Source organism: Anolis sagrei, chromosome 3 (assembly GCF_037176765.1).
Source record: "Anolis sagrei isolate rAnoSag1 chromosome 3, rAnoSag1.mat, whole genome shotgun sequence".
Classification (NCBI taxonomy): domain Eukaryota; kingdom Metazoa; phylum Chordata; class Lepidosauria; order Squamata; family Dactyloidae; genus Anolis; species Anolis sagrei.
In genome coordinates this window covers 71,358,590-71,373,948 of record NC_090023.1, presented here as the reverse complement: position 1 = coordinate 71,373,948, position 15,359 = coordinate 71,358,590, and the positions used below count along the sequence as shown (strand labels likewise).

The window sequence follows — 15,359 nt, the reverse complement described above, 5'->3', positions numbered from 1 at the left end:
CCCTTCGGGAAGGCAAGATTCCAGCGAGCTTAAAACAAGCTATAATAAAACCGCTGTTGAAGAAACCATCACTGGACCCCACTAAATTCGACAACTATCGGCCAGTTTCCAATCTCCCCTTCTTGGGCAAAGTCTTGGAACGTGTGGTGGCCTCACAACTCCAGGTATTCTTGGTAGACACGGATTATCTAGACCCGGCACAGTCTGGCTTTAGGCCGGGACATGGTACCGAGACAGCCTTGGTCGCCTTAGTGGATGATCTGCGTCGGAAGCTCGACAGGGGGAGTGTGTCCCTGTTGGTGCTGCTGGACCTCTCAGCGGCCTTCGATACCGTCGACCACGGTATCCTTCTGGGACGCCTCGCAGGGATGGGTCTTGGAGGTACTGTTTTGCAGTGGCTCCGGTCATTCCTGGAGGGTCGATCTCAGAAGGTGTTGTTGGGGGACACCTGTTCAACCCCACAACCATTGTCTTGTGGGGTTCCTCAGGGCTCAATATTATCTCCCATGTTGTTTAACATCTACATGAAGCCGCTGGGGGAGATCATCCGGAGTTTCGGGGTACGGTGTCATCTGTACGCGGATGATGTCCAACTCTGTCACTCCTTCCCACCTGCTACTAAGGAGGCTGTCCAGGTCCTGAACCGGTGCTTGGCCGCTGTAACGGTCTGGATGAGGGCGAACAAATTGAAATTGAATCCAGACAAGACAGAGGTACTCCTGGTCAGTCGCAAGGCCGAACAGGGCATAGGGTTACAACCTGTGTTGGATGGGGCCGCACTCCCCCTGAAGACGCAGGTTCGCAGCTTGGGTGTGACCCTGGACTCATCGCTGAGTCTGGAACCCCAGGTTTCGGCGGTGACCAGGGGAGCATTTGCACAGCTAAAGCTTGTGCGCCAGCTGCGCCCGTACCTTGGGAAGTCTGACTTGGCCACGGTAGTCCACGCTCTGGTTACATCCCGTTTAGACTACTGCAACGCTCTCTACGTGGGGCTGCCTTTGAAGACAGCTCGGAAGCTCCAACTAGTCCAACGCTCGGCAGCCATGATTTTAACAGGAGCGGAGCGCAGGGAGCATACAACCCCCCTGTTGCGCCAACTCCACTGGCTACCGATCTGCTACCGGGCTGAATTCAAAGTGCTGGCGTTGGCCTTTAAAGCCCTAAACGGTTCCGGCCCAAGCTACCTATCTGACCGCATCTCCGCCTATGAAACCACCAGGACTTTGAGATCTTCCGGGGAGACCCTGCTCTCGATCCCTCCTGCTTCTCAAGCTCGGCTGGCGGGGACGAGAGATAGGGCCTTCTCGGTGGTGGCTCCTCGGCTGTGGAACGCCCTTCCTGCGGACATTAGACTGGCACCATCTCTAATGGTATTCCGCAAAAAGGTGAAGACCTGGATGTTTGTGCAGGCGTTTGAGTAATTTAGTGCAATCTGGTAATGGAACATAGGAATGGAACAATGGACGACGAACCTGGACTACGCTTGGATGATGAGAAGATTGGGTACGGTTGTTTTTTGTAATAATTGTGCATTGTAATTGCTTATCGGTAATTTATGGATAATGTGTTAAGTCAATTGTTATATGTTGTATGGAACCACTGCTGTTTCTACTGTTTTTACTGTTTGTGAACCGCTGTGAGTCGCCTTCGGGCTTGAGATACAGCGGTATATAAGCAAAGTAAATAAATAAATAAATAAATAAATGATGAAATATTAATGGGTATGGCATCTGCTTTGGGACCAAGTTCCAGAAAATCATACATGAGGGCCATCAATGAGTTTAACAAATTTAGACATGCTTACAGCCTATCCAATGCAATCCCTGTTCCATACAAACATATAGCACAGTTCTGCGTATATTCCAGACGACGTGGCTTTGCACCACATTTCATTAGATCCAGATTGGCAGCGTTGGCTTACTGGTTTAAGGCACAGCGCCTCCCCGACTGCACCAATGATTTTCGGCTACATAGAATCGTGGCTGTTTGGACCTGTCAACATGGCTCGTTGCAATATGATAGAGAACCACTTACCCCTGACATTCTAAAAGGTTTAAAGTTCACATGGCCTAAAGGTTGTGTGACAGAATTTGTTCCATGTTTTGTTCCATGCAGTTTTGTTCCATGCAGTTGCATTGATGGCCTTCTTTGCGGCCCTTAGAATCAGTGAGCTAGTTGAAGCTGCAAAAAATGACACGTCCCTGCGTGCATTGTCAATGTCTGATGCATTGATAACACACAACGGGCTTGAGATATTGGTTTGATCATCTAAGACCAATCAGCAGGCCAAGGGCAGCATCATCAAGCTATCAAAATGCAGTGACGCTGATTTATGTCCATTATATCCCTGACTCACTTCAAAAGGGTTAGGGGGCAGGCACCTGGATATTTATTTTGCCATCACGACGGTACACCATTAACCAAATACCAGTTTTAGGTGATTACCGCTAGGGCACTTAAGATTATTGGTTTGGGACATCTGAAGTTTGCAATCCACTCTTTCCGTATTGGTGCAGCTTCCTCAGCCACCCTATTGGGTTATGAAATGGAAACAATTAAATCCCTGGGGAGATGGAAATCCAGTGCCTTCAGGAGATATGTTCGTACACCTTTGTCATAAGTTTGTTATTTATTGTTTCAGCTCAGGAGTGGGCCCTCTCCTGACGTTTTGGTCATTTATCTTGGTGGCAATGACCTTGGCCTGTTGAAAGGTAGGGCCCTCTACCTGCAGGCGCGGAATGACATCTGTAAGATTTGGCAGGCATGGTCCCATGTTCTCATAGCATGGTCAGCGATCATTCCACGCCTCAAGTGGGCAGGAGGCAGTGATGTCAAGAAGCTTGAAAGGGCCAGGAAGCGTGTGAACAGGGCCATGCATACAGCATTGACCCATGATAGGGGTTTTTACATCTATCACAACCAGATAACTCACAACAAAACACACTGCTACCACACAGATGGAAGCCATTTGTCGGATTTTGCTAATACTCAATTTTTAGAGGATTTGAAAGAAGGTGTTCAGTCAGTGTTAAAGGACTTGGTGGGGAATGGGATCAAAATAGACATTTGCCCCCAATCCATGGCGTAAATAGATTAGAAATACAAAGGTTGGTGTATACCTAAGGCATCCCTTAAAGGGTGTGGGCCATTACACAAACATTTACCTAGAGGTTAACTTTAAGAGTGAGGTGATATTGAATGGTCCAGGAATGGGGAGAGTCTGGTCTCAATAATCTGAGAGAGACTTCTCTGGATGTTTCCCTTAGAGGCTGCCCGGGTTTAACTTACATGGGGACGCTACCTCGGCTTTGCCACACCAAGTTCAACTGACACCTAAGTTAGTTTAGTTAAAAGTTAAATAGGTAACAATCAGTAAAGTTGCCCAACATTTAAATCCAAATTGCTGTTGTCTTGTCTCGGCATTTTGGGGGTTGGCAGGAAATTACTGTGATTAAGAAAACATGGAAGGGCTACAAGTAGGAGACAGCAATGTGAGTTTAAGGCATAGTGATTTGTCCATAACATAGCTGACCAAAAAGATGATAATGGGCTGATTTACCATAAACTATTAAGTTACATAAATGTATGAATGGAAGGCATAGGCTACCTGCAGGTCTTTCTGATCCTTCTTATTTTCTTGGTTTGGCGTTCTAGTCACAAAATCATTCAGGGTGCTATAGGAGAACAAAGATAAATTAGCAAAACCATCAACTGTAGTTCATAAATGTATCCAAGCAATTTATGTCATACCTGAGGAGCAGGAAATATCCAGGTGGTGCCAAATTCAATTGCACAGATTCCTTCAACACTAGCAATAATGATTGGAAGTTTTCTTGCAAGGCTGAGATAGGAAGTCTATGGGGATAAAGAAAGGAATGCCATGGATTCTATTGGAAATTGCCGATGCCATACTTCTCAGATCATGTAATGACCAGTATGTGATGTTCTTTGCATTAAATTTTAGAAGCTGTCTAACTTAGACCAAAGATCTTCTATGTGGTAAATAGACATAAGATCTCTGGAAGAGTACTGTGGCCAAATATTATGTTTAATAGGAAATACAAGATGCCATTTACCTTTGTATGAAAGCATAGCAGAACTGGAGCACTGGGATATCCACTAGGGTAGCCTTCTGCAAAAATAAAAAATGAAAACAAATTCAGTCTAATTCCTCTAACAAAAACATACACACAGATAAGAGATTAGCTTTGTTTACGGGGATTCAAATTAAATCCCAAATACATTTACTTGTTACAATTAAGATTTTCATTTAGAGAATTTTTTTGTATTTGTTTCAGAGATGGATTTAAAAAAAATCAGAAATGCAGTATCTTGGAAAACTGAGTGTGTGATTTGTAAAGAGGTCTGAATACAACCCTCAACTTTGTATGTTGCATATATTCACTTTAAAAAGTGGTGAAAACAACAAATGTAGAATTCTTGTTCTGTTCCTATCAGTAGTTTTAGGGTTCTCGTGAAAACTTTCCACAATAGTTAAAATGCAGCTAGGGTTTTCTTAAACTATGTCTTTTGCAGGCTGCTTGACTGAGTTTGTGTTTTATGTTGTTGATTTAAGCTTTGGTTTCAGATCCTGTGTTTTATTGTTGGAACCTGTCTTTATACTAGTTCTATGAGCTGGGCTTTTCTGTCTTGATAGAGGAAAATAAACAAACAAAATACTGGAATGGGAAAGTTCTTTATTGTGGTGCATTTTTTGACACCTAAAGCAAACCCTTTGCTCAATCTAGATACAAAAGGATGGTTGGCAACTACAACACATGTTTTTGGATTTATTTTAAAGGACTCAGTAAAGTGAACTGTGTTACCTCTTCCCCTTTAATCTGGGATGGCTTCTTGACAACTTCTTTAATTAGCTGCAATATATTATCAGTCTTCAGAGTATTAAGTGCACAAACCAGATCAAGGAGTACAATCTGAGATGAACTCGCAACAGGAGGAATCTGAAATAAGAGTGCATTATGAAAAAATACCTGTCACACAAAACTGCAATACACATTTTCTAGGATATTCTCTCTTCTCTTATTCAGTAATAAGATTTCTTTTTCTTGGGAACATGGAAAGTAAACTTGGTGTATGAGAACTCCTGAAATGAATATACTGACAAGTGTCAATGTTCAGTCATGATTACTTGTTTTTCAGAGAAAAGTCGGCTATATCATCAAAGTCTTTGAATAAATCTGGCTTAGAAATTCTTACTGTAAATGTAAATAACTTGATTTGGAAAGCAGTTGACCAGAAAAGACTCATTTTAAATGTGTACACTATGAATTAAAAGACAAAAATAAAGGCTATGTTAGTATCTTAATACAACGAAAGGCATGTTTCAGTTTGAATGTCTGGTAGAGTTGAAAAAAGCAGAAGAACAACAGAAAAAAGGGAGGAAGACCAAGTCAATAAAAGAAGTCACAACTCTGATTTTGCAATACCCAAGGAAGGCTGCTAACAACAACATGTTTTAGAGATCTGTCTTTCATGTGACTTGAGGGAATAGAACACACAAAACTGATAAAGGAGAGAATGTATTGAAATGGGTTGTCCTTTGGACACCTGATTATTAAATAAGAAATGAATGAAACTGTTTTTTACTTTTTTTTATTCTCCCAAAAATGAATTAATTTGCAAATTAAAAGGCTGGCGATAATCTCTTATCACAATGGCAGTCCCATTGGGTAAAAAAGATTCAAAATGACAGACATATTAATTTTTTTATTTATTATTTAAAGCATTTATATCCCGCCCTTCTCACCCTGAAGGGACTCAGGATGGAGCATAACATATATATGGCAAACATTCACTGACAGAATAAAACATTAAAATCAGTTGTATCCACTCTAAAATCAAATTGTTAAAACCATCTCAAAACAGCCATATTTGTAGGTTCTTGTGGGGTTTTCGGGCTATAGGGCCATGTTCTAGAGGCATTTCTCCTGACGTTTCGCCTGCATCTATGGCAAGCATCCTCAGAGGTAGTGAGGTAAGCCATATTTGTGTTTGAAATTTTAGCCTTGACAAAGGTATCTGTCTCTTGCCTTTGTCAAAGTACGCTTTGAAATACCCTAGAAGTACATTTTTAAAACTTTGCTTACACCTGAGATATTTCAGATGGACTATTATAATGATTTAGGACATTTAACTGCATGTTAGGAAGTCTAAAAGTCAAATGCAGATAATGCGTGTGGAGTGGTGAAAATGTTTGTCTCCAGATCTGTTATGCAGCACAAATCACAGCCCACTCAGCAGTTCCTTTGCACAGTGCCTAGCATTCATGTTTAGTAGGCAATGAGTCTTGTTCAGCCTCAGTGGGAGATATCATTCTTTCTTTCATCATCTTTACCTTTGTTTTGTTGTGATGCTTATGAGATTTTTTGCTGTTCCACACTGCTGCCACTGCAGCTACAAGCTGCACTCCAAGGTGTCCAGTTAGTGGGTTCAAGAAGTCCAGGATTTTATTTTTTAATGTCTGCAAACAAAACAACATTAAATGCTTGTTGTAGAAAGGAAATCCATGCCCATGAGCTCTATTCTTTCAAAAACGTAGTGGGAATATATGGGGGTGGGTCAAAAAGTAATGCCTTCATTGCTCTAACTTTTATTTCTTTCACAGCTACTGGATTATCTATGCATGATGTGATAGAGGTAACATTACTTATGTAGACTTTTCTTTTTCCGATTGACTGATTAGAACCATGAATCTGAAGCTAAAAGCCCCCTGCTTGAAGAATGTTTATGATTTGGCACCTTCTGACTTTTACCTGTTTGGACCTCTGAAAGACAACCTACATGGTTTCAGATTCAATGAATTGAATGATGTTAAAACAGCTTTAAAATCATGGGTCACGAAGCAAAACCCTGATTTTTTCCAAAATGGTTTTGATGCCTGGGCTAAACAAATGTGTTCAGATTGATGGTGACTACATTGAACAGTAGTTTTGTGTAGAGGACAGCTCAGACTATGATCTGTAGCAACTTCTGCTGTTACGTTAATTCATAACATTTTTATGACACAGGAGGCAAAACTTTTCGATCCACTCTCTTAGATACTTTTTCAAATGCTGCAAATTAGACTGCTTATGAAACTGTTACAGTTGCTGCCAAGAACATATAAGAATCCTGTTTATGTGTTTTAGCAAACCGCACTTTGTTATATAACATGGTTCACTGAATCAGGGTCTAATTACTAATCCTGCTAATTACTCAAAGAGATTCCTGACACAAACATTTTAAATACCTGTGTTAAAAGTAATTTCCCATATCTGCAGGTGCTAGCTCAATGCTTATGGAAGGATAGGATGCTGTTGCTAGCTTAACTTTGATGCATATTAAAATGTATTTATTTTTATCCCACTTTCCATAACACTCAGGGCAATTAATAAACACCTTTAACAAATTAAAGATAATTAAAACATAATAATCTAAACCTCAAAGATGACTTCAAGTATCAAAATAATTAAAGAGCCCAATTTGGAGGGATGTATTTTTACATCCTTCCTAAAATTGTGTTCACTCAAAGCAGTGAAAGTGGTAACTAATGAGCATTCACTGCATTTTCTGGGGAGGGGGACGGACAAGAGAAACATTGCAACACTGAATTTTGAATTAACTTTACTTTTGGTTTGATAATATTGTAAAATAAAAAGCTACATCCATTTGTTAACCCCATTTCAAACCCAATGAATTATGGCAACAGGATTTATATAAGGACTTAACAAATCTTATTGATTCAGTGAATCTAGTTAAAACTAATCACTGGGCATAGCCCAAAGTTTTAATGCAAAAATTGCCCTTTACAAGTACTATTCTGACAAGTGCATTTCCCCTCCCCCATCATCCCACTTTTGCAGTTAATAATAATAATAGCTTTATTCTTATATCCCGCCACCATCTCCCCAAAGGGACTCGAGGCAACTTACAGGCAGCACAAAGTGCCTAAAAACAAACATAAAAATGAAGCACAATATAAAATACGATAAAAACATCAAACTCAAATTCAATAAAGCTGAGGTGATCAATCAGTGGCAGTAAGCTGCTGTAAACATGGGCAAGCTGTAAACAAGAGGAATGGAATAAATGCAAGCTGCAACAATGGAAAGAGGGCATAGGACAAAGTGCAAGGATGTGTGACTACAGTGCAGCACAACTAGGGACTAAGTATTCTCAAAAGCTTGTTTGAAAAACCATGTCATCAAATCCCTATGCAAGGAGGACAGAGTGGGGGCTTGCCTAATCTCCCTAGGGGGGGGGGCACCACCAAGAAGGCCCTTTGCCTCGTCCCCACCAACCATGCTTGTGATGGTGGCGGGACCAAGAGGATAGCCTCCCCAGTAGATCTTAGAGCCCACGTCGGTCCATAGGGGGGATGTGGTCACAAGGATAGGCAGGGCCCAAACTGTTTACACCAACCGCATCTTCTGAGCCATCTTTAAAGGCAGCCCCACGTAGAGTGGATTGCAGTAATCCAAACTGGATGTAACTAAGGCATGGACTACCGTGGACAAATCAGATTTTTCGAGGTACGGTTGCAGCTGGCACACAAGCTTTAACTGTGCAAAGGCCCTCCCGGCCACCACCAACACCCGAGTGTCAAGTGTCAGCGCTGATTCCAGGAGCACCCCCAGACTGCAGACCTGTGTCCTCAGGAGGAGTGTAACCCTGTTGAGCACAGGTCACCACCCTATACCCTGATCAGCCTCACGACTGGCCAGGAGGTCCTCTATCTTGTCTGGATTAAGCTTCAGCTTGTTAGCCCTCTTTTCCTCTCACTTTCTCCTTTGTCTACTTGACACAAAAATATTACTTTTAAAAATGTCTTGCCTATGATATAAACTACCCAAGCTGACTGAGGATTCTTACTTTAGTAGCCTTAAAGTAAACTGACGAAGATCCTTTTGTTCCAAGAAAGTCTGCTGGTCTTTTTTGGGATTCTTCTTTTTTTATGACATTCCAAAGGAGAGCCATGGTATTAATGATGCGGGGAAGCTCTTCCAGAATGGCATTCCTGGCATTTCTTAGGCTTGTTGGGTCAGCACTCAGAGATGACTAGAAAAGCCAATACAATAAAAGATTTTTTTTTAAAAAAAATCCATGTTATACATATTCAGGAAGAAGAGAGATCACACGCAAAATTCTAAATCAGTTGTCAAAAAATTTGAGGAAAATTGTTCTCCACAATAAAGGCATTATAAACCAGATTTTAAGTTAACATATATTAAAAATATGTACACTGTTGTATGGAAGTCTTATTTATGCATAAATAAGGCTATGAACAATTTCTTTACCACTCTTCATATAATCTGTAGTTTAAGACTAAACCAGACCTTCCATTCTCAATATTGTTGACCCCACTTGTGACAGCTGCCTTGGCTTTGCAAGCAGATTTAAAAATAAAGCATAAACTAAAACATGCTGGCAATTATTTCTTTCAGATTGTGTAAATGGCTTTATGTTCTTCATTTGATATTATAAATGAAATTCCTGTATAGATTTGAAGGCTTTCTGAAGCTATCTGACTGCATTTGACTTCTCAAAATATTAGAATAAGCATTTAATTAGCACTGTTCAATATAAAGTTTTTCCAACTCCAAAAAGTAATTGTTTCTCAACACATGCAGAAGGATGACAGAACACTTCCAGATATGCCATTTCATCTGATAACTGTCAGAAGCATGTATTTGACAAATTATGTCAAAAGAAAATAAAGGAAAACAGGATAGTTACCTTTTTTATTTGGTTTGGTTGATCCAAAAGGCAAAAATGACCAATAGTAGTTAAACCTTCCAAAAGAGTTAGAGGATAATCTGGTGTAATGTTCTCCCTTTTACAATGCATGCTATAGAGAAGAAAAGTAAAAGAAAAAAATGTGGGTTTTTTACACAGAAAAATCAGGGAAGGATCTATTAACCAGAATCTTTCTGCTACTTCTACGGGCAGAAGCACCCAGTCCAAGGACTGCATGCCCACTCTGAGCTCATCTTCCACCCCCTTGGACCTGCATCCAATTTTGGCAAAACCAGGAAACTGCACTACCACAAGATTCACAGGAAACAATTCTCCCCAAAACAAGGTGTGACCCAGGAGGTTTGGGGGTTATGGAAAATGGCTCCCTGACTCTCTGGAGCTACCCATCATCTATTCCAGGCACGGGCAAACTTCGGCCGTCTAGGTGCTTTGAACTTCAACTCCCACAATTCCTAACCACCAGTAGGCTGTTAGAAATTGTGGGATTTGAAGCCCAAAACATCTGGAGGGCTGAAGTTTGCCCATGCCTGTAATAACTATTCCCTTTCCTTTACTCAGCCAGCTTCCTGTTACTGCTTATCGGAGATCCTTCCCCAGTTGGCCATTCTTAAAATTAAAAAAGAAACTGAAAGGAGCTGTGTAGGTGGTCTTCATTCAAAACGAGGGAGGAAAATATAATGAAAACAGTGGAAGGGAAGAGGAAAATACAAAGCACTGAAACAACAAGCCTTTTTAATCACAATTGGATAATGTTTTCCCTTCCAGTGAATGCAGAAAGCTGAAAATAAACCATGGTCCTAGTTCCCAGTGATAACATCTAGCTCTCAGAGGGGAATTCACTCATCCTTGCTTATAATTTTTCACCCCTGTGTTGAACAACAGTGAAACAATTTTAATAAAGAATATGTCAATTTGACTAGAAACTAAATGAACAAAATATGAAAAAAGCCCACATTCATTGGCAATTCCTTACCTTACAGACACTTTGGATGACATCTTTTGAGTTTCATGCTCATACTGTTTGACAAGTTCATCCAGGTTCTTGCATATCTGTACAATAAATGGTGCCACTGTCCATCCTAAAGACTTTCCAAAGTAGGGCAAAGAGTATGCAACCAAGCCCACCCATGCTGGATGCATGCCATAACCATACTCTGGTTGTAAGCCTCGAACAACAGCAGACACAAATAATCCTTGAGAGGTTATAGGGTGTGGATGCACATACTGCATGGCACTAATTGCCTCCTGAAAATTCATAACTTTTTGCCATTCCTTCGATAGACCTGGCTGGTTCTCAAGTTCCTCCTGAGTCTGCCCCAGGTGATGCTCCAAGACTATCAACACTTGCAGGAGTTTAAGAAGCTCAATTTGTAAAGGGTGCTCACTCCAAATCTGATCACGACCAAAATTGATGAGGCTCTCTTCAAGGACACAGATATCATTGCAGCCATTAGTCTTATTAGTCATTACATGTTCGTAGCATTTCTGACTAACATACATAGAAGCAGACAGGGAAAGAAGGACAAACTCTTGAATTTTGCATCTTCCAAGCAAGTGGCGAATAAATTCTATGTTTTTGCCCTCTGTTGATTTAGCCATTGCTGCCAGCTGTGTCATCATCCTGATCAAGACTTCAACACTTTTAACTTGGACATCCCTATTACCAAGTATATCTTTGTGCATCACCTTTAAGTAAGAAGGATAATAAGAACGCAGGAAACTCAGACAGAGGTATGTCAGCAATTCTATTAACAATGAATGGGGACACACGGTTGGTGACTGAGTCTGAAGCTTTCCATAGAAGCTCTGCCCCACAAGAGCTTCCTGATGGCGAGCTAGAAGATTGTAGATGAGATTCAGATGAGCTGTTGAGCTGGTGTCCATGCTAGTAGTGGCCACAGCTTCAATAAACTCTCGAGGATTTGTTTTGAGCACAGCCTCAAGTACAGAAAAAGCATATAGGACCCTTTTGGAATCATACGGCTGCAGGTACAAGAGAACATGCTTGAATAGAGCCTCAACTATCTCCTGCTTCTCCTTCTGCTGTTTTAGCAACCTAGATGTAGTAAGTGCTTGGAGCTCTACATCTATCTCCTCATCACTTGAGAGGGATTCTGATGCTTGTGTTTTTTCAGAATCTGCGCGCACCAGGTTCAGCATGGTACTGGATTTGGAACTGTCAGGAGGATAAATATTAGATGAACCAACATGTTTCAAGATTTCTTTGCCATCAATTGAGGCACTGTGGGTATCTTCACTGCTCATATCTTGCTGGTCCAAAGAAGGAGAAAATGATGATGTATTATCACTGTCAACTGGCCCAGTACTAGTGTCAGCAGACTCTGTATGCTCACTGTTATCCTCCTCGTCCAGGTCTTGTTCAGCTTCTGCACACTGAGAAATATTATTAAGCAAACATTTCTCTGGATCTTTTTCAACTTCAGCCCATATAGCTTCCCTGTCCACTGTTGTAAACTGGCTCAATGGCAAACTTTCCTCAGAACTGCTTTCATGTAGTCCGGAAGCACCCAAGGACTCCAAGAAGGAGATTTTTTTCTTCTTATACCAGAGATTCATGTCTTCTAAAGGAAAATAGTTAAAGAAAACCCTGTCACTTTTTTCAGTAATGAAGGAATCCTCAAACAACTATTGAATACTTTCCTAATTATTTGAACACTGCATAAGATAGACTATGTGAATGAATTATTTTCATTTTCAGCTATGAAATACATCTATTTTGAGCATCTGTTTACAAGTACATTCTAAGAAAGTGGAAAGACCCTATATGTTTCAGGTTCAGGATATGTGTAAAACCATATCCTCTCAATTTGAGCCTACCCAAATTTTAAGATATACAGAGATATGGTTTCCTTTAGTTTTCCCTGAAGGACATCCCTTCTGATGAGGCCTTTTCAGAGACTGTTCCCAGGTGGATAAACTCCATCACATTGGGGGGTGGGTGGGCTTGGCTGTCTCTCACTTGGTTCTCTTTTCACTGAAAGGTCAATTTTTTATTTAAGTAGGTCTTTGGCTCTTAATTTGAAGTAGCTTTTAATAGGGATATGTTGTGCATGTTTCTATTTTAGTATGTTTTGAAAACAATGAAAACTTTTGTGTTTTTAACAGAACTGGATTTTTTTTAAAAAAAAATGCTTTGAATGGCTTATTTTGACTCCACTTTTTTTAATCAATTGTAGGCCACCTTGTGCTTTTTGCCAAGAACAATACAGAATATAAATAAAAATAGTTTAGATGTTTTTATCATTTGGGAATAGGCTATGTTTGTGTGCATGCACCTTCAAGTTGCCTGTCAACTTATAGAGATCCCATGAATTTTATAGGGGTTTCTTAGGCAAGGCAAAAGTAGTGTGACTGGTTCCTTTCTATGAGTACAGACTTCCTTATATAGGTTTTGGTATCTATATTATCACCTGTTTTGAATCTTTAGAATAGAAGTCAAAACGATTATCTTAGTTGGAATTTCCCAACAACATGTGCCTCCCATGTTTAAGATTTTGACTTTAGTTTATATATTCCATTCAACAGCTTCGGGTGACTCCCTGTCTGAATCATTTGTTATTCTGACTTTTCAGCTTAGTGACTGTTTTGTTTGTCACTCAAGAAACCAACAGAAGGCAAGAAGGCCAAAGACAGGTTTCTGAGAGAAAGGCTACAGGATTAATAGAGATGAATTTAGTACATTTGCTTGAATGAAGGTGTCTTGAACTGTTGGAACATTTGGTAAACCTAATAGTCCACTGTGCTGACTATAGATCCCTTTTTGTTGACTATCACATACATGCCATCAGAATTCATATAAAATTAAACACATGATTGAAAACATATCTGCCTTAATAGATAGTAGATTTGTCTTTCAATTGACAAATCTCTATGAAGGGGACATAGCAAGACAATGTTGATTTCATTTAAGTAAAATTTCAGTTTAAAAATACTCTTTCAAAATGCACTTGAAACTTCTTTTGAGCATTACTATATTTTTGTACAAGTTTCACATCTTAGTTTATTTAAATATGGCAAATTTTTGGAGAAGCAGATTTTTAAAATCTAGACTTTAAAGTTTCTTCACTTATATATTTTTGTCTATACAAACATCTGATCGATCCAAAATAAAGATATAGCTGGTCATGAGATATTTCATATTGCTTAGTTAATTGAACAACTTTATATTGTTTATGGCAATGAAAAAAATGTAAATTCTATGTTTAGGTTTTACAAGAACAGAGCCTAAGACTAAAACTTCTAGTATCATACCTCTTCCATATAAATCTCTTGATGTAATTCCATTTGAAATACTGCATTCAACTGCAGTCAAACCACTTTTTAAAGGGGTGTTTGTGACAGAAAAAAAGGTTTGGAAAAGAATAAAAATGGCGAAGGGGAGGCTAAAGCATTTTGGGTTACTAATTGGGGAGGAGAGATGTCAGAGATTAGGGTGAGGATGGAACTTTTTAGATGCTTATTTTATATGAAAGTAATGTGGGATCTCCCATAAAACTAGAACTTAGATCACAAAATTAAATAGCACTGCTATAAGGCAATAGGCTGTGAACAGACAAAGCAATATATTATCTACACCGCTCATTTTGAACTTACAGAATTTACAAAAATCATGGTGATAATCACCACTTTATATAATTTGAAAATTAATTAATGAAATTAACATAAAGAGAAATCTCTTAATGGCTATTAGCCACAATGCTTACAAAATGAAAGCAGCATGTCATCAAATGTCACTTCTTAATAGTCTGGAGGTGAGGTGCAGGGAGTGGCCATGACTCCTGTATTTTTCAGATTAATTTGACTGGTGCATGAGTGAGAATTTTGGAGCAGATGGAGCCTACATCTGATCCAGGAGGATTCCTGAAAAGTTCAATTACCTGCTGAGTTCTTCTGTTTGATGCAGTGGATTGAAGTGCGCTGTGTCTTGGGATGAAGCAAAAGCAGAAGAACAGGCTCAAGAATCCGTGCAACATCATTAAGTGACAAGGCTCGAATCAACCAGCCCTGTGCTGCAGCACCAATTGCACCATCTGAACAATTAAGACTATCAAGTACAACAAATAGAGACCTGCATGGAAAAATTGCAGTAATTTTAATACAAGAGAGTAGTGATGTAATGATGCTAAAAGTCTGAGAAGAACACTGGGAAACAGCTTTAAAAGGGACACTGAGGCCCCTTCCACACAACTGAATAAAATTCCACATTTTCTACTTTGAACTGGGATGGCAGTGTGGACTCAGATAACACAGTTCAAAGCAGATATTGTGGGATTTTCTGCATGTATTTTCTGTTATATAGCTGTGGGGAAGGGCCCTGAGTTTTGGATAGTTTATGTTGTTGTATGCCTTCACAGTGATTCTGATATATAGCAACTCTATGGTAAATCTACTATGGGGTTTGTTTTAGAAAGATTTGTTTAGAGAGGGCTTTGCCTCACTCTAATCCTGGTCTCTAAGGTCATAGTCCAATGTTCAAACCACTACAACACACTGGCACTCCAGTTTTGGATTGCTTTCCCAATAATAATGATCCAACAAATCCAGGGAATAATAATGTCTTTCATCAGATTGAGGAAAGTCTA

At 39.9% G+C, this 15,359-nt stretch overlaps 1 protein-coding gene across 5 annotated transcripts in view; it reads right to left on the bottom strand.

Moving 5' to 3' along the window:
* DOP1B (DOP1 leucine zipper like protein B) overlaps positions 1-15,359 on the bottom strand; it is an 80,313-nt gene that overhangs the window by 19,452 nt on the left and 45,502 nt on the right. For 4 of the 5 annotated variants that reach the window (XM_060770354.2, XM_060770356.2, XM_060770359.2 and 1 more), the window contains exons 18-26: positions 14,655-14,845; positions 10,730-12,338; positions 9,736-9,847; positions 8,872-9,057; positions 6,356-6,481; positions 4,827-4,961; positions 4,077-4,132; positions 3,751-3,855; positions 3,608-3,674 (exon numbers count right to left, since the gene is read on the bottom strand). In XM_060770354.2, the coding sequence (XP_060626337.2) occupies positions 3,608-3,674; positions 3,751-3,855; positions 4,077-4,132; positions 4,827-4,961; positions 6,356-6,481; positions 8,872-9,057; positions 9,736-9,847; positions 10,730-12,338; positions 14,655-14,845 (2,587 nt within the window). The remainder of the gene's footprint in view (positions 1-3,607; positions 3,675-3,750; positions 3,856-4,076; positions 4,133-4,826; positions 4,962-6,355; positions 6,482-8,871; positions 9,058-9,735; positions 9,848-10,729; positions 12,339-14,654; positions 14,846-15,359) is intronic. The other variant, XM_060770357.2, reaches the window with a different exon arrangement.